General features: G+C 36.8%; 1 protein-coding gene across 3 annotated transcripts in view; it reads right to left on the bottom strand.

The window, feature by feature from the left end:
• LOC122809736 (capping protein, Arp2/3 and myosin-I linker protein 2-like) overlaps nt 1–27,535 on the bottom strand; it is a 1,549,910-nt gene that overhangs the window by 184,135 nt on the left and 1,338,240 nt on the right. For all 3 annotated transcript variants that reach the window (XM_044081444.1, XM_044081445.1, XM_044081446.1), the window contains exon 31: nt 10,467–10,583. In XM_044081444.1, coding sequence (XP_043937379.1) covers nt 10,467–10,583 — 117 coding nt within the window. The remainder of the gene's footprint in view (nt 1–10,466; nt 10,584–27,535) is intronic.

Below are 27,535 nucleotides of genomic sequence, written 5' to 3' on the forward strand. Positions count from 1 at the left end.
GATGTTCACTGGGAAGGGAGAAGATGATGAACATCAGGATTTTGTTTTGGCGACTTGCAGTATGTGGGTTTTGTGGTAAATGTAGGGCATTTAATGGTAGGTTATATTCTAATCTTTGCAAAAGAATATTATAGTTTGTAGGACCTCAAAAAGTCATTCTCTATAGTCTACTGATCAGTGCGTAGCTAGAGTTTGTGCTGCCTGGTGCTGTCCTGAGTTTTCCACCCTTCCCCTCTCACAAACTCATGGTCAAATGGCCCCATTCATACACAGCCCTCCCCCCTACAGCCATGCCAATGTCCCATTACTTGATTATTTCACCCCATTTACCATAAACACTGTGATGTGCATACTGCTTTACTTCTACAATGATTATTTGGATTTCACTTAAAACTTTTATTTTACATTTTATAGCACAAACACTAATAGACATCTGCTAAGCAAAGCAATACAGCCTCACAATGAAAATATACTTAGCATTAAAAATTCTCTGTCCTTGAAACTCACATTCATTGAAACAGCATTGAAACCCACATTCAAAGAAAATGCATCTGGCTAGTGGCGGATAAAGATTACGTTTGGGTTGTTTTCAAATCATAGACCCCTTGCAAAAGAAACATACATGCAGCATCCACCCCCTTTAAAAGTACAACACAGTACAGTATTAGCAATCCATCTACATACTGTGGGAGTAGAACTCACAGCCTTCTGCATCAAAAGCAAATATTCTACCTACTAACAACACAAAGACTTGGCATAAGTGATACTAAACTTATCTCCCCCTGAAGAACTATGCAGCATAAGAAAGCTGGAAAAAGTCAAAATGTATTTGGGGGCAAAGGCCCAAATCCAGGGACACATTTTAAACATTGCTTGTATAATCTTAGAAAAGTTGCTAGAATACGTTTTGTGTTAGCATGCGTTTCCTTAAATAGCTATCATTATTTAGTGAATTCATTTCTCACTGATTTGCCAGAAAATCACAAATTTTAAGAGGAATAGACCAAAAGTATAAGCCAAATATCACAGACAACTCCTTGAATCACAAGTGCTGGAATGGTGCCTCCCAGAGTCACACACACACAAAGCATTAATAAGAATGTGGCTCCCAGAGCCACACACACGCACACACACACAAAGCATTAATAAGAATGTGGCTCCCAGACTATAAGGACATTAAAATACGGTTCTTGTTATCATTAAGAATGTGGCTCCCAAAAGTAAACATAAAATATGCAGCTCCCAAATTCATACACACACAAACAGCATTAATAAGAATGTGGCTCCCAGAGTATTAAGGACCTTAAACTAAGGTTCTTGACTTCATTAATAAGAATGTGGCTTCCTAAAGTAAAAGTAAACATAAAATTTGCAGCTCCCAAAGTAAGACATGAAAGGTCTTGTTTCTCAAAATAAGAATGCCCTGCCATTATTTTCTAACTAAGATCTGCCACTACTACCAGGCAGTGACTTGCCAAAAAACTACAACTTTATGAGAAACGGACCAAAATATGAGTAAATAAATCTGGTCTGGGTGTTCTGTAAAAATAAATCTAGCAGTTACATTTTTTTTTCTTTTACCTGGAGCAGCCAAAGGAAGAGGAACCACGATCGGAGATATATTTTCTCATTTTCCACCTGTTATTGTGCTGCGAGTGTGAGCCTGAACCATCTCTCCTGACTGAGTTTACGACCAATGTTAACTTAATATTTTAAAACAGCTTGCTGCTCAAGAATTGTCTTCCGTTCTGTTCCCTGGTTGCTGTGTGCTGCTGGTACTTAAATCCAATTCTTACAGACTGCAAATTGTGAACGAACGGGTCTGTCTGGTTGGTTAATTAATACAGATAGTACATAGTAGAACTAGAAGGATAAACAGAGTACTACACAGACATACCTGAGCCCTCCCCTCTCAGCTGAACTCTGTTTCTGACAGGCTGGCAGGCCCTGCACATGATGGGTCAGGGACAATTTTCAAAAAAAAAAAAAAAAAAAAAAAATGGAAAAAAAAACCGAGGGAAATTCTGGAATTGAGGGTGCCACTCAGAAATTCATGGCATCCCATTATTTTGATCTCAAAATACTGAGGAATTCGGTATGGTTGAGAGGTATGGTGTGTGTGTGTTTGTGTGAGTGTGTGTATGTGTGTATGTGTGTGTGTATGTATGTATATATATATATATATATATATATATATATATATATATATATATGGGCCTACTTCAGAATATCGCATTTTTAAAATGCCGAAATTCAAATGTTAAGACCATATGATTGACATTTTAAAAAGTCACCCCATTTGACTCAGACTGTGGTACAGTGGGTATCAGGGAATGTGCCCTTTACCTCATTGTAGTGCAGATCTTGGAATTGGTATACATAATACAAGGGTTCTGAGGAGCTCAGGAGGGCTTGCTATCTGCACACATTTTGTTTGTCTTATTGTCTACTGGGTTTTTCGACTTTTTAAAATGTCGATCATATGGTCTTGATCATATGAATTTCGATATTTTAAAAAAATCGATCTTCTGAACTAGATCCTCATTCATTCAGCAAGCTCTGGAACACAAATGTATTTACATTGACGTAGGAGTCGCAGGGAACTATCCACAGAGGGTGTGAGAGCAAGTCACGCACTAAAAAAAAAAAACTTGAAATTCTTTCTGGTGTCATTTCATAGAATTGATAGAGTATTTGGGTTCATGTAGTCAATCATTGTGAAAATGATTTTGTGAAACCAGAATATATCCAAGGAAATAAAACAGCTCTGTGGGAAACACATGCTTATTTTTCTATGACAGAAAAATAAAATAAAAGCTGCAAGGATAAGGATCTACAGTAGCAAAGGTGCAGAGAGATGGAATACTGTTGTGATACAAGTTGCTTAAACATAGCTCATTCTTACAGTATATTCAAAATTCACAATGAAGTGTCCTCGGATATCATGGCAGAGTACAGCCTACAAAAGTGTAGCCCTGTAATATAGCATAACCCTTTAACAAACACCTAGTGTTACAAATTTTGGAATTTCATACTCAGTTTTTCAAGATACACACTCAGATGCAGGCCCAGTAAATCGACACATGAAAATGCAGAAAATAAGTGATTGCATCTGGGTTCACATAAATATGTGCACACAAATATGACAACAGCTAAAAGCTTCAACCCGATTATGAAGCAGTTATTTGCTGATGATGTATTTCAGTGACACATAACACTTTGCTAATGAAACATAACGTAACTGTGCTATAAAAGAATATGCAGTCTGTTTTATACCATGCAAACAGTATTTACAATTTGAGTATGAGTTGTTTAAAGAATAATAAAAGACTGTGCTACGGGGTGTACTACTGCATATGTGATTACTTTTTATTTTTAATTAATTTCCCTGCATTTCTGTTGTATATTTTCTTGTGATATCTGTATCTTGTTTTAGATCAAGTGTGATAAGCAATTTGCAGTACCTTGAATTCAATACCCATCCATAACTTAGCTAAAGCTCACCCACAGACTACGAAGTTACCTAGCTGCACCTTACTTGCCTGTATCTTGGAATTATGCAAATCACACTGAGACCTAGTCTGATAAATGGAGCACAGAACTACAGCTCTGACTTCTTAATGAGATGTCTCCTGATCCAAGCACATGGGGATTGATTCTTTCCACCTTCATTTGCCTTATGTGTGACCTTGTAAATCACATAACCAGACAGTGCACTGGGGAAATTTGGAATTTGGGTGAGGCTCCTTAATAATCTCCTGGACTGCCTGCCTAGTAAGAACCAATTAATCTATCTTAGGTTAGTATACAGGATTCTCATATTCATACCTAAATCCAAGAATGTATTTGGAAATTGATTCATGATTTTCTGTCCATATTTTCAAGTACTAGAACAAACTTCCACGTGCACTGTGGCAAATCGCTTCCCAGTATGCATTCAAAAATGTATTTATACATTATTTCTACACTAAACAGACATGTCAGCATACAGTCATATGAAATGTTTCTGCTTGCAGATGAAAATTCTAATTAGAGTACTTAAACACACTCCTTCTTACATGTACAAGTCAATTTTATCTGATAATACTATTATTACTAATAATAAAATGAAGCAAAAGCACTAATTCACATTTTCATTTACGGGATTTTTGTTCATCTTTTCACTATTTTATATATGCATTCTCTGTTTAGCTTGCATTTCTGTAGCTATATAATTTTTTATTGCACCTAGTCAGATGTGAATAAGAAATCTACTTTTCAGTGAATGGTAGCTCCTAGAATGTGGTCTCCCAGTTTTAGGCCCTGGTATTGATAGACAGAGTGTGTAGCTCATGGTCAATAACAATGGTGTACATCCTTCTCATGTACTTTATGGACTGGTCACAGGAGAGCATCATACTCACAGGAGTATGTTATACACACTGGTTTACTCATTTCTTTCACAGTACTTACACACACAATACCACACCACATCAGAGATGCTACAATAACATATTCGCTCTTAACTCTGTCCACTCCAACTGTACAGCTCAGGGACGAAGAAGTTAGGAGTGACCATTGCATTGAGGTGGTGTAGCTCTGTCTCTGTAATTCGTTTAACGTAAGTTCAAAATGCCATTTATCTCACAAATGTAAGAGAAACACGAGTAAAGCCAGTAACTAATTAAATCCAAAGTTGCAGCTCACAGCTGGATTGCATGGGTCTACATATATCCAGAACTGCTAATGAACTGCATAGTCCCACTTACCACAGCAAGAAGTTTTCAGTAGTGTAGTTAGTTAATTAAATTGAATTCCATGTACCAGGACAATAATGGCACAATTCCTGATTTGTGTTATCTGCAGATAATACAACACAGAGAAATACAATAAAAGCTGTCAGATTCAGATAGGTAATTTGGTCCAAGGGGTACAAAGGGCCTTATTTCATAAGTGCAGAAGCTTGGGGCTAGTAGTAGCCACAGTTGCTGATAGTGATCAGCAAAGTTTAAGATTAGCAAAGTGTATCTCTGCCTTCCTGAAGTGCTTTTCTCATTTTTAAAAGTGATATTTAAGAACCAAAATGAACAGTATCAAAATATGCTGGAAGGAAAATGGAAACAGACATGTAGACTGAGACATCTTTATAAACATGTAGCATTTTGCAAGCACTATACTTTTCAGTAAGATTTATTTTGGTCACTGTTCATTCCCATTAACACAGTATCATTTCTCTCAACAGGTTCATTCTTTCTCTGCCTAATTAGGTGGAAAGAAGAGTGAAGCAAACCTGTAGACTAAGGTATTTCTATTTTTGTACGATTCTTTTTGGTCATTGTTCTTCTCCATGAACACTGACCCTTAGTCTTCTCAAAAACTCATTCACCCCCCCCCCACCAATAAAATGAAAAGAAGATGGAAGAAACGTAACACTATAGCAAGCATAATACTTAATATTTTTTGTGTGGGACATTTAGCTTCAGTTTCTCAACATAAACATCCTTTTTTTCTTCATCTGAAAGACCTACTCACTCCAGCCCTTTTCCCGGTGCCAGAAAACACCAGGAGGGACAAGTAACAGCCTGTGGACCCAACTGACAATGCAATGGGAGCAAAGATAATTTGTATGCTCCTCCAGTCTTCACCACTTTAGCCATTAAATGTGGCATAATACCTATTACCCTGAGCTCTTTACAGATGCATGCCTCTGCGTACCCACAGTTCTCAGCCACAGTGTATTTATCCTGTGTACACTCACAAGTCATTTTACATATACTGCACTTACAGTCCTTCCCTGCTTGAAGAGCACTCCTGTACTCCTTTAGGGGATATGAGCAGGTATTATTATTATTCAGTCCCAGTCCTCCCCAGCCTGGCACTCCAGTTCATAGTTCTCTGAATCTGGGCCAGTTGGGGGTACATGTGGTTTTGCCTCCATGTGTGCTGATCAGCAGCCTGTCTCCAATCAGGTATGGGCCAGTCATTCCCCTACCCAAGAATTACACAGAGGATCAAAGTCAGAGCAATGGGGGAGCTCATCATTCAGGCAGTCATGAGGGTATTTCTCATGCCCTCACTAACATCTCAGCAATAACAGAATTTGTGATAGCCTAACTGTACCTCTAGGTTGAGTGACATGTGGTCTGCATCACTGTAGAGGCCCATAATGCCTTCACCTTCCTTACAAGTGCATGCTTCTGCACTCCCACATTGAAAATGAACTATGAGATGGTTGCTCAGTGAGCTTAATGCACACTTCCCAGGGCCATGGATCTGCAGCACCTCCTTTGAGAGATTCTCACAGTGCATGGCTGGCTCTGTCTCATCTATTCCCAGTCCCTTAATTTTGACAATGCATGGCTGGCTCTACCGCACTCTACTCCCAGTCTCTCATGTGTTGGAATAGAGTAATGTCAGCAATGGCCTGTGAAGAAGACATGCACCAGAGGTATCCTGGGTGACTCCAACAGGCTTCCAATGGCTACATCACCACGTTCCTGATTAACTATTTAAGAAACACTTTCCATTTAAAACTTTGATTTAAATCATTAGGTACCAAAGTATTAAACTTTAAGTTAAAAAATAATTTCTTTATATTGCAATTTTCTTTTTATTATCATAGGTTCATAGGTAGGTACTAGGCTATCGGCCCAAGGGCCTATGTATGCCTAGCCAACAAGGTTCCCTGGCTTACGCCACCCAAAAAGTTATTTTCCTGTGCCACTGTCGAGCAGAGACACAGAAGTGATCCCCAGGGTGTATTTCCTATTTCCCATCCACTCATCAAGATTTTTCTTGAAGAGTGCTAATGAAGAACTTTGCTTGACATAGATGGGTAGCCTGTTCCAGAGTATGGGAAGTCTCTGGGACAGGAATCCATCCTTCCAGCATGTCCTGTTTATTGTGGTGACAAGGTTTAGGTCCCTAGAGCATGTAGCTCGGAGGGATTGGGATTTCTTTAGGTGTAGCATGTCCAACAGCTCTGGGTTTGACATAGCTTTATATGTTAGGCAGAGATCACCTCAGAGCAGGCGATATGCTATGGAGTTATCAACTCATTACTGTACTATAATGAATTTGATTCCAAGACAGACAATTTTAAATCTTTCAAATTATATTTATGATACAGATTATAATGAATTGTGAATGAGCTCTCCCTAACATTGCAATTTAAAATGTTGTTTGAATCTAGTGGTCAAGACTCTTTTTGCTTCAACTTTCTAAAACAATTTATAGGGGCTTTGGATATCATAAATAACTGCACAACTAGTATAGTTATATTTGTCTCTCACATTAACTCTTATATAGTTACTAGTATCAAACATCTGGCAAATCAGAGGACAGACTATACAAACACCACAGGTGACAGTACCCCTGTGGTCAATCATTCTCAAAACAGATTAAGTAAACAATCAGCCACACTCATGCTCTTATAATAATAAAAAATAAATAAATAAATAAAGGGGTTTTATTCAAACACACAGTTAACAGCTGGGACCAAATTCCAAAACCACTGCTGTCAGTGTAAGTCTGCCTCGATTTCAAAAGATGTACTGTCAGTGTAAATTACTTACTTCAGTGTAAGGCCTAACTATAAACAGGCTTACGCCAGGGGCCACATTCCAAAAAACCTGCTCTCAGGCTGCTCTGATTATACGTGGTCACTTACACTGAAAGCAAGTCTCTTGGAATCAGGCCCCTTATTTTTACCATGTTTAGTTTTAGATACCAACTGTTCAGATCTCTGGGTAATATTAACTTGCCAATTATCAGAAAAACATAATTTTCAGCATAACCTGTCCTAAGAAACATTTCTAGCAATATGCAAGATTGCTTCAAAATATCTTCCCTGTCAGATCATAATCTTCTATCTCTATGAAAGTCACCTTTAGGAAGAGAAGCTCTTGGATGTTTAGGATGAAGGCTATGGAGCGTATTATCATGGAACTCATTAACAGAGACATTGGGAACCTCCAAACACTGGACCCTACCCAGTTTGGCTTTGTTAAGGGCAGATCATGCCTCCTAAACCTGGTGGACTTCTTTGAGACAGATACCAAGGCTATAGACGAGGGAAAGGTGGTACATACAGCCTACCTAGACATTGCTAATGCCTTCAACACCATTCCCCATTCTGGTATTATAGACAAGCTCACCAGCCTGAACATAAGCCCCTACATCACAAGATGGGTTGCCAACTGGCTCATGGACAGAACCCACATGGTGAGAGTTGCGGGAGCTAGGTCTGACTCTAAACTGATTCCAAGTGGCGTTCCCCAGGGGTCCTAGGACTGAGCCATATACTTCTCAGAGGTACAGGCAAGCACAGGAGGACTATGGCTGACCAAGTTCACAGACGACTGCAAACTAGGGGCTATAATTGACTCTCCGGCTGACACAGACATCCTCCAAAAGGATCTTACTGAGACGGATACCTGGTGTCAAAATCATGGCCGCAAGCTAAATGCCAAAAAGTGCATAGTCATCCCCTTTGGAAAAAACAAAGTACCCACAAACTACTTCATAGGTGTTAGTCCCCTAAATACGGAAGACGTAATAAGGGATTTGGGGACCCAAGTAGATAGTAATCTCACCTTTGATAATCACATTACCAAAGTGGTTAGAAAATCCTTCTATGTGACCCACCTAATCACAAAAGGGTTCGCATCCAGATCAAAAGAGGTCATTGTGCCCCTCTACTCATCACTCATCAGACCCATCATAGAGTACAACACCCCATTTGGGATGTACCTTACAAGACACCTGCAACAGCTGGAAAGACCACAGAAGTACCTCATCAAGAGGATCACTGGCCTCAAACAGATTCCCAGCTCAGCTGAAGAAACTCCAGTTGTACTCGGTTGCATACCGCCTACTCAGAGGTGATCTCTGCCTGACATACAAGGCCATGTCCAACAAAGAATTGATGGACATGCTCCACCTAAAGAAAACCTTATCCCCTCAAGCCACATGTTCTAGGGATCTAAACCTCACCACAACAATAAATAGGACATGCTGGAGGGATAGATTCCTGTCCCAGAGACTTTCCATGCTTTGGAACAAGATCCCAATCTACATTAGGCACAGCTCCTCGCTAACACTCTTCAAAAGAAACCTTGATGAGTGGATGGGAAACAGAAAGTTTACCTCGGGGATCAATTCAGTGGCTCTGCTGGACAGAGGCACAGGGAACTAATCTAAGGGGGCGGCGAAAGCCAACACATTCTAGCTAGGCTTATAAATGCCTTCGGGCAGATAGCCTAGTACCAATCTATGAACCTATGAACCTATGAAAATAAAAACCACAGAGATAATCCAAGGCGCTATTAGGTTTACATTATAAATTAGTACCAATTTAATTTCTTTGAGTCCTGATTAAAGTAACATCTATATAAGCAGTCTTAGTAGAATGAGCACAATAAGTAAAGTCAATACCTAATCAGTTTTAAGTTCATTAATAAAATCTGGATCTAAAGTACATTTTCTATATATATGAATTATACTTTTATCTTACCTGTTAGCCATCTAAGCTCCCCAAGCACATCTGCCTTATTTCCCTTTTTTTGGGGATGAGGGGCAGGGGGTGACCTATAAGAAATGTCGGGAAAAATGACTTATTGTAGTCACACTGTATGCAAATGAAGATGGAAGGAGGCAAACCCAGGACCCAGCACAAAGGGGTGATGCTCATTAGAAGCTCAAGACGTTAATACGTTAAGCTCTTACCGATAACCAACTCATGCACTGTAGCAGTACCAGCTTAGACTGACTGCCCTTGCAGTGCATTGTGACATCTCAGTTGTGCTTTTATCACATGACCTAACCAATTTTTACATAATCAAGTAAAAGTATCCACAGGATTCTTTCTCTGGACAGAAGCCAGCAATTCATTTACAGGTATTTTGGCTCATCGGTGTTTGAAAATTTAGAGACAAAAATTTAGTTACAAACTGACCCAGACTTTCACAATGGCTGCAAAATACATTAATTCTTTTATGGACTGTTTAAAAAAAAAAGGGAATCTACTGCTCTTCTCATCCCATTTTCTTTCGTTATTTAATCGTTCATGTACTTATTTAATCTCTTTACTTCATTCACTACCTGTATTTGCTGTGCAGTTGATATACTTCAAAACTAATGAAATATCCAAGCACAGGAATTAGAGAGTATTTTAATATGAATAAAAGGGATTTACTCCACAAATCTCATGCCAGGAAATTTCCTTTGTTGTCATTTCCTTCCACGGCACAGATTAACCTTCTGACACTATACTTATCTTTACCTTGACATACTTTTTTATGGCTCAAAATGAGTTTCACCTCGGGATGGTATATACCATGCCTTCATTCAATGATAATGTCTGTCAGTAAGTTTCTTCTTTGTCACTTACTCACCACATGCGCCCAAAATCACAGGACTTTTTTCACTTTCCACTACTTACCTGGCTTAGGTTCCCAAAGATACATAACTGAGCAAGTGTTACTTACTTGCTTTTTCTTTGAGTCAGATGACTGGCCTTTTACACCTATCTTGTGCAGCATTACATGGACTCTTTGCTCAAATGTGTTTGGGATATCCACTTCACATCTGTCTGAAAGTCGCTTCTGTATTAAAACAAGAGGTTCCAGTCATTACTGGCAGTATGGTACCTAAGTTGAATGCAATGCACACACATCATAGAAATACATGCAGTGAAACGTGACAGTCACAGTGTATACAGCATTTAAAACACTGTGTTAAATAAAACTGAAGTAAAACTGTTTTAACTTTGTGCTAAATAAAGTACTGCTGCTGCTGCTGATGGTTTAGCCATGTTCTTCTCCTTAGAGTACTCGTTAAAGCAGGAAATCATCACCTCCGATGATGATGATGATGGTGATAATGACCTCAGGTTGACCTAACCAGTAGTATATCGTTGATGCCCTAATTAAGGTGGGATCACCAGGTCTTGTATGACTTGAAGATCAAAAGCTATCCCATATAGAAGATGATTTTGAATCTAGAGGAGATGAAGGCCATGTAATTAATGTCATGACTGAGCTGTTTTTTGTTAACAGTTGGGTTATCATGGTTAACTCCCTGTCTTGTCAATCTCTCCAGTAAATCGAGTGGCCACCAAGGGATACTTACATTGGGAAACTACCAGGTTATCACAGATGCTAAGCATGACAAGTAAAAATAAGGAGGAGAAACTAGAAACCTGGAAGTTTGGACTTGTTGGTTGCAGTGAAAAAAATGTGCATATTCTCCCAAAATATGAGAATATTTCTTAAATACTTTTTCTAGGATTTCCATTTTCTGTTTTCAGGCCTGGGGTCTGTGGGTCTGACAGGGAAGTGACTGCTGAAATAAGGTATTTGGTTATCAGGTAAGGACACTGTTCATTACCCCATGTCAAAACATTCACTTCCTCCTTGCAGGATTTGTAGAAACTTTTTTCTCTCCTATTTTGCTGAGATGAAGGACCACTGCTATTTTGTGCAAAATGCACAAGTGTGATGCCATTCTGACTTAAGCCAAGGAACCTCTGAAGAGCACATACAAACAACTCTCATCTCTCAGACACTGATTTGTCATGAAGAGTAGTGACAGGACTATGATCTTGCCCTTAACTTCAATAAAACTAAACTCTTAGTATTTACCCCCACAAAATCTAACTCCATTGACAAATCACTTTTCGCTGTTCATTCCCAAAACACTACCATTGAAGTTGTCCCTAGTACCAAACTGTTAGGTGTCATCATCGATGACAAGTTAACTTTTGACCTTCACATCTACAGCAACATTAAAAAAAAACATCAAAAGCTAGGTGCCCTTTATAGGCACAACTACTTTCTTAGCCACTCCACTAAAATAGCCCTAGCCTCATCCTTCCTGCTTCCAACTCTTCTATATGGCGCTCCCATCCTCACCAATCTACAGTCCAACTTAAAATCAAAACTAGACTCTTGCTACAACAAAGTCACTAAATTTGCCACAAATGCTAAATTTTCCATCCACCACTGCTCCTTTTTGCATCAACTAAATTGGCTAGAATCCCCTCACCACCTCACTTTCCTACAATTAACTACAGCCCACAAAATAATCTACCAACCTGAATCCTGCCCTGCCTTTTCCTCTATACTGATCATGTACCACCCTAATCACCACCTCAGGTCTGAAAACAAAATGCTACTGTCAGTCAATAAACCCACGCCCTCAGCTGGCCAAATGTTGTACTCTCATACCGTCTCTAAGTTATGGAATAATCTCCCTCCATCACATACAAGTATCAGCAATCCTGCCACCTTCAAAAACTCCCTCAAACTACATCTCTCCTCTCACTGGCTACGCTCCTGCACCCCAACAACTTACTGCAACATCTGATTTCTCTCTCTGGAGTCTCAACTTTAACCATTCAAACTACAAACTTCTCCACTCCTTCTCTCTACTATACATACTCCTTTGCTGCCACCTCAGTCTGACTCTTCCACCTCTAGCCCTTCCTTCATCCTCCTTTCCCCCCTAACTCAATTCTTCTCTGCTAAGTATACTGCAGATGTACATTTTTTTACTTAAGTATTACCTGAGTGTATGCCATCTGTACCTTAAATTTACACCTTGACTGTAAACATTATCACTGCTTTGCTATTAATTTTATGTCTTGTTTCTTTGAATGTGAAAATACTGCTCAACATACCTAGCTCTGTGTGTAAATATTTCACTTTGTTATGTATTAAAGTTGGAGCTATTAATTTTATGTCTTATTTCTTTGAATGTGAAAATACTGTTCAACATACCTAGTTCTGTCTGTAAATATTTCACTTTGTTATGTGTTAATGTTGGAGCTTTTCTCCCAGAGCCTCCACTGAAAATGGTCTTTTTCTAGGCCCAGTGAACTTTCCCGGTTAACAAATGCAATAAATAAATACACAAAACCTGGTAACTAGCATTATGAACAAGGTAAATTACATGAATTGCAATTAGGATTTACTAGGTTACCCATGATGGCCATTTGATGCACATGTTCTGTTGTGAGACATTAGTGAATGGTGTTCAAACAGATATCCAAATAATGGAACACTGCAGTGTTTTGCACTGGAGGTATGCTACAACAGAACACAAACTTTTAAAAAAAGTATACCAGGTGCTCTGAATCTGTTAGTGATGTACAGTGTCAGACTTGAGTAGCTTTCTAAATGCATGATACACTACGTCAAATAACTAGAGACTGCCTTTATGTTAAGGGCTACAGAAGAAAACGTTTATTCATGTGTCTTTCCTTCTCTTTTTGGCACCTTTCTTATCACTGTACTACATGACTACAAATTTTGAGGAAGAAGCTCTGTAAACGTCAGGTATTTCAACATCTATCCTCATTTTTATGTTGGAAAGAATCCTGGAATTTAACAGAATGCTTGACATTTTGACATTTTTAATGAGTCATGAAATTTACATGTCTTATGGGGGGATGGAGAAACATAGTCTACATGGGAATCCTGCTTTAAAAGAAATGGATTGAGGTGAAAGGGAGAAGGTCATAGAGCTTCTAGCCCCTTCCATACCCCCTGAATCTTCCAAAATGTCTATGTTATGTGAGTAAAATGAATTCCAAGGTAGTAGCCACTCATCTGTGTTTATCTTCAGGACACGCTGCTCTGCAAAGCTGAAGTAGCTGTCAGGTTGGCACCAGACCCACTGACAGCAAACATCTGACAGCTTTTTAGAGGATGAAGACCAGCTCGCACAAGTACTATAGGAAAGCAGGATTTTTTCCATCCATCACAAAGAGCTTTACAACATCTTCAATAGGGAAAGCGGTATAGATGACTGATAACACATAGGTGTTGGCTTATTTTATTAATTAACCTATTAAAAAAATTCCAAAGAACTGCATTAGGAGGATCGGGGACTGTAAATTGTGTGTGTGTGTGTGTGTGTGTGTGTGTGTGTGTGTGTGTGTGTGTGTGTGTGTGTGTGATATGGAAGAAAGACATGGCAACCTACTTCCATTTCCTCCTTTTGCCAATAAAACTCTGAGGATAGTGGTGGCTGTCCACAGTCACTTTAGAAGTTCCCTGCAACTTGTAAGAAAGAGAGAAGTGAACTGGTCCAAGGATCACTTTCAACCACAACACCAGGCTAAAAGCAGACAGTACATTCATTATAACGACAACACTACCATGATGTTTCTGAGAAATACTGATTGTACAATAAGTTAAAGACTAGAGGAAGCTGCTGTATGAACTGCACCTGTAGGCACAGAGCCATAAGTGTTATACGGACAGCTCAGCTCTTCAGTCCATGATAAAATAAGTGGTAATGGTTGTAAGTTAAGAGCTGCATTATAGTGTAGTATAGTTAATATCAAGATTACCTGAGTAAGAAAATAGTTACTATAAAGCCAGTAATGTCAAGAATAAGTAATTAGTTTAGAGTGCAACTACAATTGCAAAAGAAAAAAAATGAGAGGAATATAGATAGTTAAGCAATAATTTGTAAAGAAAACAGATTCATATAAGAGTAAAAAAAGGTTGATTTATAAAAATAAATAGTTAATTCAAACATTCTTTCTGTCATTTTTTTATAAATACTGACATTGAGATAGTGTACATATGCAGGAGTTCAGGTGGATGCAAAATGAAGGAAGTCAGTGGTAGAATTAATATATAACAAAAAATTGTTTAATAAAACTGAATCACCATTCCATATACTGTACATATCATCCAGAAACCTTAAATATAATCGGATGAATCCAGAAAATTCAGGAGAAAGGATTTACTTAGTCTCCTATATGTACATGACAATGTTTGCATATATAGGTGCATACATTGCACCCATCGCCACACCATTTTTGTTTAAAGAATACCCCAGCAAAAATATGAATTCTCTAAAATTAAATTCATAAAATCAGAAATTAGCCTGACAAATCCAGTACTAATATTGGAATAGCTAAGGCTTCAGTAAACAAGTTCATGCCACTACTGTGTGGAATAGAATACAATTAATAAATGTATGATATCAACAGGTATAAGTTATATTACTAATGAAACAGCAGTCTTAAACATGGTCCAAAAAGTGACAAGAGTCCCAAAGGATATGTGCTTGTCTTATGTAGGTCCAGTATGCAAACTTTGGTACCTTCTGTTGATTTTAAGTCAAAATTATTTTTTTTTTGGAAAAAAAAAACATATACTTGTAAAACATTAAACTCTGTACTCATAAATTCCGGGTCAGCAGAAATAACTTTCTATTGACTGTTTTCTATTGGCCCTCTACTCAAAATCCCTTACATAGTTGGCTTTACTCTTAAGTTTCTCTTATCCAAAAGTTGTCATAACTTAGAGATAAGAATACTTATCCCAGTCTTCCAAATACTGAGTCAGAGGGCTATTTATCTTGCAATAATGTTTACAAGGGGGTGGGAGGTTGGCGTAATGGTTAAGGTGCTTACCTTAGAAACACAAGGTGCAGGGTTTGATTCTGACATGGGATAATTGGTAGATCTGAAAAAAGAAAAAAGCCAGCACCAAGGAGGATCTGTAGAAAAAGGTTTTATTTTAAACTGAAACTAGACCGGTTTCAGCGACAAGGCTTTCATCAGTAGTACATTGAGCCATAATAATGAGTCATGATCTTATATAATTTCAATTAGTGGATTCAGTGACATCATTTCCTGTAATTTGAAAAAAGCAAAAAAAGTTAATAAACATGAAAAATTACCATTAGTAGAAAAAATAAAATGGAATACACATATTCATAAGCTTTGTTTGTTACATCTTGGTTCCTGGAATCAGTGCCAATTCCAAAAATTTTTAAGTCATCCTTATCGGAGCATAAACCAGATAATAATTTTTTAAGATCCATGACAATGAGTTGCTAAGAACCGTAAAAGAAATATGAACTGGACTGACAAAAATTTTTTTGGTTGAATGAGCAAATTATATGTGTTATCTAATAGGAAAATGACAATTTGAATCACAAAAGAGTGTAGGTCCAAGTAATCAAAAAAAGACTAGATGTGTATTTTTATCTGTGAGAAATGCATATCCATATGTAATTCCCAGAATACAATGGTACAAAAAGCACTCATGAACTTATATTGATGTATGAGTGCAATATTAAAGATTTTGTGACAAACCAGGAGTAATTAAAGAAATTGTTGTTGTTTAAATTGACCAGTGGCATAGACCTAGATAGCAATTGTAATCATAAAAATCACTAAATAGTGATGTTGATTGCTATAATGATGAAAAAGATCATAAAAGTTGTAAACACAATGATCAAAATATGAAATACAAAAGTATTTCTGAAATGTTAAGTGATATTGTATGCCTGAATCTAGGTAATATGTATTAATTGTTATTCAACATCCATAGAGCATCCCATGAAGGCAAGAAAATCTGTATTGCAGATAAACAATTAAACTAGCTGCATGAAAAAAATTGGATGTACTTATACTTCCTCAAGATGTAATCATAGACATAGTAGCTTCACCTTTATAAATATGAAAATAAGGTGGTCAAAAAGAGTTGAAGCATCAGATAGTTAGACTGTACATCTAATAAATCCTCATGAATAACAAATGTATTCATACAAAAAAGGCTGCAATAATAAACAATTGAATTATTCCTTGCAAAGTATGTATCAGTATCTTGCCCTGTATGCCTTCCAATGGTAGCAAAAACTTAGTCAAAATAAGTCAAGTTGAATCATGAGAAACAGTGGTATAACAATATATGTATAACAAATATTTTTTCTGAAAGTAAAACTGTGATCTCCTCAAAAAAATGTAAGTTATCAATACTATCCCCCAGATAAATAAGACTGAACTGGTCATAAAACCAATATAATAGTGAGCCTGTAAGAGCACAATACCTAGACAAATCTCAGAGGCAAATGCTTGTGCCAGGTATAGTATATCCTGTTCAAACACACCCTAGTTAGAAAGACAAGGGTACATGTATACTATAGGCAAATCTATTTAGTTGTGATAAATTACAAAAACTGTGCCTATATAGTTATATCAATTAACCCAATAGATGAAATAAACAATGTATATATGTAAACACACTGAACAGCAAATGTAGATTGTAATAAAGCAAATACTACCAAACACATAAGCTATAAAGAACCTCTGTTTTTGAAAAGTATCTCCTGAAATCACGAAAAATATTAAGTGCAAACACAAAATGTTAGATGCAAACAGAACACCGCTGTTATATATTGTACATATGTTATAAGTGTCTACTGAATAATATACAACCTGGTGCCTTTACTGTGGCTCATAAACAACAATAATATATTGTATAAAGTTCACATGTAGATATAGGCGCAAAACGCTCATCCATAAGTCCTGGATCGAATGTCACTGACACAATAAACCTCCAACAGTTATTTCAATGGTGTATTCAAATATTGAGATGAACGGCTGGGCCCAAACCAGAAAATACAGTTTAATAGAAAAATACGTGAGGCGCTGATCGTAGCCCCACGAACATAGATAATGGAATCAATGTCCCTGTATGTCGTTGTAAATAAAATCGTACAGTACCTGGAAAGTGATGTGGATTTAGTCCATTCAAGATATATTCCAATGAAGAAACCAACGAAATATCCTGCTGGTCCTAGATATCCTTGCGTTACAAATATTTGTTGAATAAATGGATGTCCAAAATTAATAAGTTCTACATATGCCCTTTTTTGGAATGATAAAAATAAACACAACCAAAGCACTGCATAAATAAGCCCAAAGATGTATAGATCAAAGATGATAATAAGCACAAACAACTAGAAAGTACGTGTACAATCTAGCGTTTGATAGTATAACCAAGCTGCATCACCAGTACGATATCGACAGCCCCAATATAATTTGCAACGAAGTCAAAATGAATAGGAGTTGCCTCATCGACCCATAGCAATACAAAATGAATCCAATATGTGGTAAAAAATCAGAATGATGAATATTACCAACTGGAAACCATGTGTAGATTCAAGCGACTAAGCATGTTCGGATATACCAACTCATCATTCTAATCTTATTCTATTTTGTTTGATTCCAGGAACCAAGATGTAACAAACAAAGCTTATGAATATGTGTATTCCATTTTATTTTTTCTACTAATGGTAATTTTTCATGTTTATTAACTTTTTTTGCTTTTTTCAAATTACAGGAAATGATGTCACTGAATCCACTAATTGAAATTATATAAGATCATGACTCATTATTATGGCTCAATGTACTACTGATGAAAGCCTTGTCGCTGAAACCGGTCTAGTTTCAGTTTAAAATAAAACCATTTTCTACAGATCCTCCTTGGTGCTGGCTTTTTTCTTTTTTCGGATCTACCATGTTCACTTGCCGTGCACCAGCCTAACTTGCTAGCTCCCTTCATGTAACATTGCCTTCCTTTCTTTGCTGGCTGTTGGCGTTTGGAGGATCTACCATTCGGGTAGCCATTTTTTGTGTCTGTAGTTGGGGATTTTTCGCTCGACACACATTTGGATTTATGGCATCTGGACTGCTTATTTTATAACTAATTGAGCTTTGTGTTACATCCTTACGGACCATACTGTTCCGGAGGTTAGAAAGAGCGTATGGGATGCAGAATTGGTACATGCTTTGATGGTTAAGGATCCTGCCAAACAACAACTTTATTTACTTCCCAAAATTCATAAGTCTATTTATCAGCCATATGTTTATCATATGTTCGGGCCAGAATCCAGGATACGACGGAATTTCTGCAGATTGTCTCCGAATCTCAACTGGACCCAGAATGGTTGATGTGTACTCTGGATGTATCCTCTTTATACACCAGTATCCCACATTGGGCGGGTCTCATGGCCTTGGATTTTTGGCTAAACAAAACCAATTTATACCCCCCGGGGATGAATACACTACTGGTATGCATGGTGGAACACATTCTCACGAAAAATGTTTTTCATTTCCAACAGGACTGCTATTGGCAACTACAAGGCACGGCCATGGGTGCATCATTTGCACCCATATATGCAGACCTCTTTATGGGTTACATTGAAGAACAGATTATATATGACCCTATGCATAATATATATTTACCGGAAATTGATATATGGAGGAGATACCTGGACGACTGTTGGCTAGTATGGAAAGGAGGTCAGGAATACCTCCAGGAATTTATTGAGCATTTGAATGGGAACATCTGGGGTATTGAATTTACTGTGGAATATAATCAGAGAGAAATTAGTTTTTTGGACGTTCACTTAACAAGACAGTCTGATAACACACTGAAAATGTCTGTTCACAGAAAATTCCCACAATATAATACTCTTTTGCATGCGGAAAGTTTCCATCCTAAACACATTATTAAAAATATACCAAAATCTCAATTCCTGCGGATCAAAAGAATATGTTCTTCAAATGACGATTTTAATAACCATCAAATGGATTTAACTAAAAGATTTCTATCCAGGGGTTATTCCCCACGAATCATTGATTCAGCAGTCCAATTCAGCCATACCAAATCCAGGGACTCTCTTATTAAATACAACACTGGACCCGGCAACAATGAATCTGACTTATGTAGATTTGTTACGACCTATGGCAGAAACAGTTGGAACTTAGTTAACGTAATCAATAATCATTGGAACATACTTAACTCACATCCCCTTTTGGAAGATTACCTAGGAGAACGATTTTACTTTTCATACAGGAAAGGCAAAACATTAGGTTCATTATTTTCACATTATAAAAGAACAAGAGCTATCGATGATAACCTTACACAAAGGACACTCACTGGAGACAAACTCATAGGCATTTACCCATGTGGACACTGCAGTTTTTGTAGTTATATTTTTAAAACAACCAGTTTCACTAGCAAAAACACCGGACAAATATATAACATTGAATTTTTTGGTAATTGTAGTTCGGACTGGATAATATATCTTGCTATGTGCACATGTCAGGCATTTTATATTGGCCAAACATCCAGACAATTTCGTGTCAGGATCTCTGAACATCTTGGAGATATCAGGAACAAGAGACTAACCAATGCATTATACAGACACTCCATCAAACATTCTACTGCTAAATTCTCATTTGCTATTATTGATCGCATCACAGGTAATCGATCATTTAAAACAGGCTGGCATGACATCTTAAATGTTAAAGAAAAGAGGTGGATTATCAAACTTGGGGGGCTTTTCCCCCTGGGATTGAATGATAAATTATGATTCATGCTACTTTCAGTGAATAATACATGTCAAATTTTTGTGCAACCAAAAATTTTTTGTGTAATCGTTAACTTTTTTGCATTCCAACTTTTTTGCATTCCAGCATATTAATGATGATGTAGTTGGTATATATATACTAATATATATAATGTACCTAAATATATTTCTTGTGTATATATTTAGGACTATGTTTTATGTACTTTATAACTATGGTCTCTATTTTCGGATATACCAACTCATCATTCTAATCTTATTCTATTTTGTTTGATTCCAGGAACCAAGATGTAACAAACAAAGCTTATGAATATGTGTATTCCATTTTATTTTTTCTACTAATGGTAATTTTTCATGTTTATTAACTTTTTTTGCTTTTTTCAAATTACAGGAAATGATGTCACTGAATCCACTAATTGAAATTATATAAGATCATGACTCATTATTATGGCTCAATGTACTACTGATGAAAGCCTTGTCGCTGAAACCGGTCTAGTTTCAATTTAAAATAAAACCTTTTTCTAAAGATCCTCCTTGGTGCTGGCTTTTTTCTTTTTTCGGATCTAGCATGTTCATTTGCTGTGCACCAGCCTAACTTGCTAGCTCTCTCCATGTAACATGGGATAATTGGCTAGGATTAAAAATGTCCCATAAGGGCGGTTAGCCTAGTACTAATCTATGAACCAGTACTAGTACATTTTCAGAAACCAAACAGCAGCAGTGATAAGACCAACAAACCCCTACATCTGCAACCTCTGAGATATAAAAAAAATCATTACATGTCTATTGGGAGAAACAGTAAACCATACTAAAGAACATGACAAGATGATGTGGACCATTACAGTGCTTGAGGAATAAATGTTGTATGAAAAAAAATCATTTTATTTATTTAATTATTTAGTTACAAAAGTATTTAATGTGCAATTAGAATGGACTATTCACCCTTTCAGCTGAAATTCGGGTAGAAAGCAATAAATATAACTAATCAAATAATAGCATATTAGTAAGAAAATGTATATATTTAATTGTATGCACAAAAGTAAAGTACAGACATGGCAGCAGACACGTAGAAGGACTGTTTTATAGGATACAGCTGTAAACAATAGAAAATGTCATGATGCCATCTTAAGTTTTCTATGTAATCAGCTTTTTAAAAAAGATACAGATAGAAGGAAGAAAAGTGAAATGTGTCAAAAGAAATGCAAAATTCTTCTAAGTGAAGAAGCATACAAATGAAAAATGTTATTTGAATTCGCCTTACAAAGCAGTAAGACATACTTTAGGGGTATTATGGTCACGTTTAATAGTTTGCTATAGTGCTTATACCTAGGCACTTTAGATTAAAACTAGTATTCCATGTAAAATAGCGAATGTCACACAAGGTAGTGCCATTTCTGGAATAGGGTCCCATTATATATTACCCAGAGTATATCCCTGGCAACCATTAAAATCAGTTTGGATGAACAGATGGGTGATTGTAAATTTTCAACTGGAATATGTGGGGGAAATCTACTTTTTTGGCTCCATTATTAATGTCCCAGTAATATTGAGTGATACAGTTGAGCTTCTCAATAAACTTAGCAAGAACTTAAACTTAATAAAATCATATACCATATCAGTTACTATTAACAACAGTTTGAAATAATTTAAAATAGTGTTTAGCTTCCATACAGATACAAAGAAATACACAGACTAGCAAAATGTTGCTATATTCCACAATTGTGTATACCACATCTATGAATGGTATTCCAGAAATTTCTTCTGGCCTACACCATTTAAATTCATAGACTGAATTAATGTATTTAAATCTATTATTGGTGGGGGGGGGGTAGTAGATTTTAGATTGCTGTTTAAAAGTGTCTGTTGGATGACATTTATGATTTTTCTATCTCTTCATCCTTTTTTAACTTGATACAGATTAATCACCTTATAAATCTCTTGAAAATGGTTAAGTGTGGATGTTTTAAAAGCAGCAAGATGTCATGCGTATCAGATTGACATGCATGATAATAAAAAAAAATTAGTGTTTTGGTATGTAGATACACACACACACACACACACACACACACACACACAGCCACACAAATTTGCTTTACAATTACATATAAATGGAGAATCCTGCAACAAATTATTATGGTTATCTGAATTTGTATATCATTGTTAATGATAATAAGCTCTCTCAAAATCATTAGACGCTGAGCAAAAACTATCCTAACTGAAGTTTACTGAAATAACAATAGATGAACAAATAACCTAGAGAAATAGTTTTTAAGTAAAAAATTATTATATGGCAATATACTTACTGAACTTGGGAGTAACTACACTGTTACTATAATGAGAATAATGCAGCTATGCGTACACGCCATGGTGTTTACTAAATTACTACAAGCACATGCTCTGTGTTATTAAAAGTGCCCTGTTACCTATATGTCAAGCAATATTTTATAAAAACTGGTTCTAGAAGCTCTTGAGAAAAAAAGGCTAAATATTAAGGCTGATTTTGTACTAAATTAAATGTTCATAACAAAACTCAGTTCTAAAAATATCTGCTTTTGCTGAATCCTACTTATTTTTCACCATCTCACAACACATACTTACAAAGTGACATGCCAGAGAACATACGTATCCTTTTCTAACAACCTTCAGGCATCTGATTGCCCTAAGTGCAGCTAAATCTGTTTCGTTGTAGATGTTACATAAAGTCTGTGAGCTGCACTTTTCAGTCAAGTGCATACAATTCATGCTTAGAATGGTTTTATAGTTTGCCTCTAATGTATGTGATCATGTCAGAGGTCTCAGAAGGTGAATACTTATTATGGGATAGTGTACATAAGCTGGTGGAGAACTTAGATTTGTCTTTACAGCCAAAGTACGTGTAGCTTGTCAGACTGAAATGGTGGATGTGAGCTCTGCAAAAAAAAATCTCCCTACTTTGGTTTATGAAGAGTGTTGGTTTTGTCAAAAGCAAATTATTTGGAGACAAGTACAATGACTGAATCAACAAGATTATATGGCAGATCACTCATTTTCACTTTATCGATCAAGTAGATCCTGGCCCTGGCTTTTCTACCACCTCAAGTTATCCCTGGTTCATTTAACGATCCATGTTCTGATATGCCGTGACAGACTTCAGCCAGTATACAGGTATTTCATAAACACTTACACACCTGGTTGTCTATGAAGATATGGCAATCAGAAGCCTAAACTGGCATGTCTATAGCTATTATATGAGGCACCGTTTCCAAATATGCACGACCTTTATGACAGTAAAATTCCTTGCACACAAAACATGGTTGAATGATGGCCTACATCATTCACTTCAGAGCCATAACTACTGTATGGCAAAGAGGGCTGCTTCCCTGGGCAGAAATCATTAGAGGATGCTATCAGTGGTTGATGATGGAGTGTGAGTGGAAGCCAAAGGGCTGATGATGTTTATGGAAAGATGTTATCCTAGGGAGGTTCTGCAGTGTACAAGAAGTGAAGTATCTACCGGGAGAAATACTATGTTTGCTTCCTTGTCAGATAAAGGTATAGACAGACCCAAGGAGGTTGATGAAATGTACAAAAATAATTTTGCTTCAGCTATGGTACTTAATTATCAACCAGATGCAGTGCCTGTGAATAATATAATTTCCATGAAATGGTACATTTCAAAATTTGATGAAGATGTAAAAGATATCTGGAAATTAGTGTAAAAGTTAAGGTTGTGATCTGTAGTCCCTTATTTTTAAGACAGGATTTATTTTTAAGACAGGATTTATTATTAAGACATGTTTTCATATAAGGACGTTTTTTGTATACACCTTTAAATCATCATTTTTTGATAATTGGTTTTTGGCGCCATAATGATTATAAAATGAAAGTGGAGCTGTATGTCTTTGTTCTGAAGAAGTCTGCTTGTGTCAGATGAAAGCGCTTAACCTGGAGTTCTTTTCTTGTGTGTAATAAACTTTTTGTACCATGTCCAAGCCGAGGAGTTATTGTGTTTGCCTTTCTACACCAGCCTTTCATTTAATTACCCTGTGGTACGGGGTTTGAATCCCTCAGCCCTCATTTGCCTACTGTATGACCTTGAGCAAGTCACTTAACCAGACACTGTTCCTGGGTCGACCTTGGAAAGGGACTGTGCATCCACTTGGTTTACCTCATTAACAAATATGTATTATTATTATTATTATTATTAATCCTGGGAACAAACCCAGTTTTGTATACAAAAAAACATCAGAACTTAAAAAGTTGGTTTGAAAGAGTGGGTAAAAAAACATATTAATGCTAGATTAGTTTTTTAATTAGGGGACTAGAAAATATGGTCACTGTTATCAATGCAAATATATTTTTGAAGGAGATAGTCTGGTTATTAAGGACCATAAGAAACCTTTACATTTGATGGATGGATGTAATTGCACAGCTGGTGGGGTTATTTACATGTAGTTTTTTGTGAATCATATTATATATACAAGACAGAAACGACCTTGGGCAGAAGGATTTACAAACATTACTATGACATTAGAAGAGCCAATGAAAAAAATGTCCTGCATAGACATACATTAATATGTACCGGTTATGGTAATTTTCTGTTTGCAGAATTGGATAAGGTCCCCAGGGATCCAAGCTTTGGCCCATTTGAAACCCTTATAGAATATAAAGAACTGATGTGGCAGTTAATGTTGGATGATGCAAAATCCCCTGGGCTCAATGATAATATTTCTCTTAGCAGTGTTCTCAAGTTGCAAGCAACTAAATCTTAACCATTCTTCAGTGTATATTTACTATGGACTACTTTAGTGCGTATTTATTATTTTACTTCTTAACTGCATATTTATGTATTATTTTTATGAGCTGCATTGTTGTTCTTTAAGTGCCAATCTATTTAAGTGACAATGATTTTACAAAAATAAGATTTTACAAGTAGCCTGTTTATACATTTTGAGATTTAACAGGGATTTATTTTAGGGTGTATATATACTAATATTGTGTGTGTGTGTGTGTGTGTGTGTGTGTGTGTGTGTGTGTGTGTGTGTGTATATACACACACACACACACACACACACACACACACACACACACACTTTTTATTTATTATGTGTTTAGCAGTTTTAGCTTGATGTATACATGTTCTCAAGGAGAAGAGTTCATTTTAATTAATTCATTTGTACTGTTTGACTGGCCACACAATTGACTTTTACTATTAAAGTGTTTTTCTGGGAAGGTGGGGTTATGTTCCGAAGAAGTCTTAGTTCATACGTTTGAAGGACTAAAGCACTCAAAAATAAACTGTTGTTAATACACAAGTATGTGGAGTTGTCTTCATGTGGACTTACCTAGTGGCAGGTTTTTGTGCTTGATTCGTGGTGTAGTTTTTTGGCTGCTATCTGTTTTTTTGCCAACCTTGTAGCTAGGTTTAAAGGGTACACTTCCATCTGAATTTTTATGTCGCTACCATTTATTTATGTATTACTTATTTACACACTTACTGTCAGTTAAATAGATAAACTGAACAATATTTGCAGACACTTTTCATCCATGAGCCTAGTCACAACAGCAGTGGTTTTCTGTATGAATAATTAAAGAAACAAACATGCAAATAACAGACAAGCTGTAAACAGACACTAATTGTATGGCAGGCTCAAACAACTGACACTGAGCTATGAAACAGAAACACTAACTTTTGTGCCACCAACTACCCCCTCTGCTATGCACCTAGGGTGCTGAAATAAATATTTGTTAGATACTAGCTGGTCAGACTTTCTTTTTATATCTATTTTTTTCCTAGAGTGCTTAATTTTCCATTCTGGTTCTCAGGTGAAGTGCTTTCTGCATGGAGTCTCCATGTCCTTCTTGTATCATACTATCTGTATTGTTTTTTGACAGATAGTCCTGATTCCTTCCACCCCGAAAACATGCCATAGATGAACTGATGCTTCTCCAAAAACTGTGTGTGTGTCTGTGTGTGTCTGTGGGTGAGTGAGTGTGTGTGTGTGTGTGTGTGTGTGTGTGTGTGTGTGTGTGTGTGTGTGTGTGTGTGTGTGTATGTGTGTGAATGTTTATGTGGTGCCCCATTCAGGAGAAGCTTCCATGCCTTAAACACAAGTCATAGGATAGGCTTTTTTATCCCTACAATCCTGAACTGAGTGAAAGTGCACAATCAGGAAATGAATGAAAGTCTGAAATTAAAACAGCTTATTTTAGACTTAGCAAGAGTTACTTTATTTTCAAGAAATTGAAATACTATTGAAATGTGGACTGAGTTATGAAATTTTTTAATACAAAATTCCTCAGCATTTTAGGCATAATTGCTCCAGGTAATATCATTGAGTTCTTGACTATGTTTTATAAAATAATTTCAGCAGATGCATCTGCAATGAATTATGGAGCAAGTCCCTAAGTTATCTCTGTCCTATCCTTTTTTGGTGTTCTTTGAAAAGGGTGAAACTCATACTAGTCTAAATAAATAGAAGGGTCATTCCTTTTCAGAAAGTGGAATGCCACATTAGTAATTATTTCACTCATAGACCAGTCACAGCTCTCACTATCAAAATGTAAATGGAGATTTGCTTATAATACCTGTGTTACAGATACAATATTTCCTATGTCCTAGCCTAGCTTGGATTCTTCTTAGACACAACCCAGTCAAAAGGGCCACAATATAGCCAGAAGGGCAATAGTAAATGTAATGCATATAGGCAATAGCCACTCAACTGACAGAGGGGTAATAGTGAACTAGAGTATCCAGAGAAAATGCACACAGAAACAAGACCACACAAACTCTACAAACACATTCACCAGAGGGCAAACATTCACCAGTGACTAGAACTGAATACCATACTTTGTTTCTATGCTATTTTAATATAGGAAGGACAGGCAATGTAAGATGTCTTCTGCTTATAGCAGAATTAAACATTTAAATGAGGCTATTTTTTTTCTGCAAACTTGAATAAGACACGGTGTCATTTATGATAGTGTCACATGACATTTGGGACAGAGGCAGTATGAAAGCAACACAGTTAACAGCTACTACATTTGTGTATGACCTGCCACACAGCTGAGATGGAGAGGACAGCTCATTGCAAATGGGTAAATAGCTGTCCCTTAGCTAACTTTTCCCCACTGTCTAATGATAAGCTGAGGTCCTGACTGAGGATGAAAGTGTTCACCTAACATTTTTAAGTTGAATATTTTGATACCTGCAATAAAAGGATCTTAAGGACAGAGTCTATCATCCAAGTTTTTCTTTTTTTATATCAGTTCACCTTGAGTGTAAAGAAGGAGAAGCAGGGAACTTGTGGCAGGTTAACAGCCATAATTTGAGTTTATGTATGTGTGTGTATAGATATTTCTATCAAAACACACACACACACACACACACACA

This window comes from Protopterus annectens, chromosome 8.part0 (assembly GCF_019279795.1).
Source record: "Protopterus annectens isolate FY-2018-M chromosome 8.part0, PAN1.0, whole genome shotgun sequence".
In the NCBI taxonomy this organism is placed as follows: Eukaryota; Metazoa; Chordata; order Ceratodontiformes; family Protopteridae; genus Protopterus; species Protopterus annectens.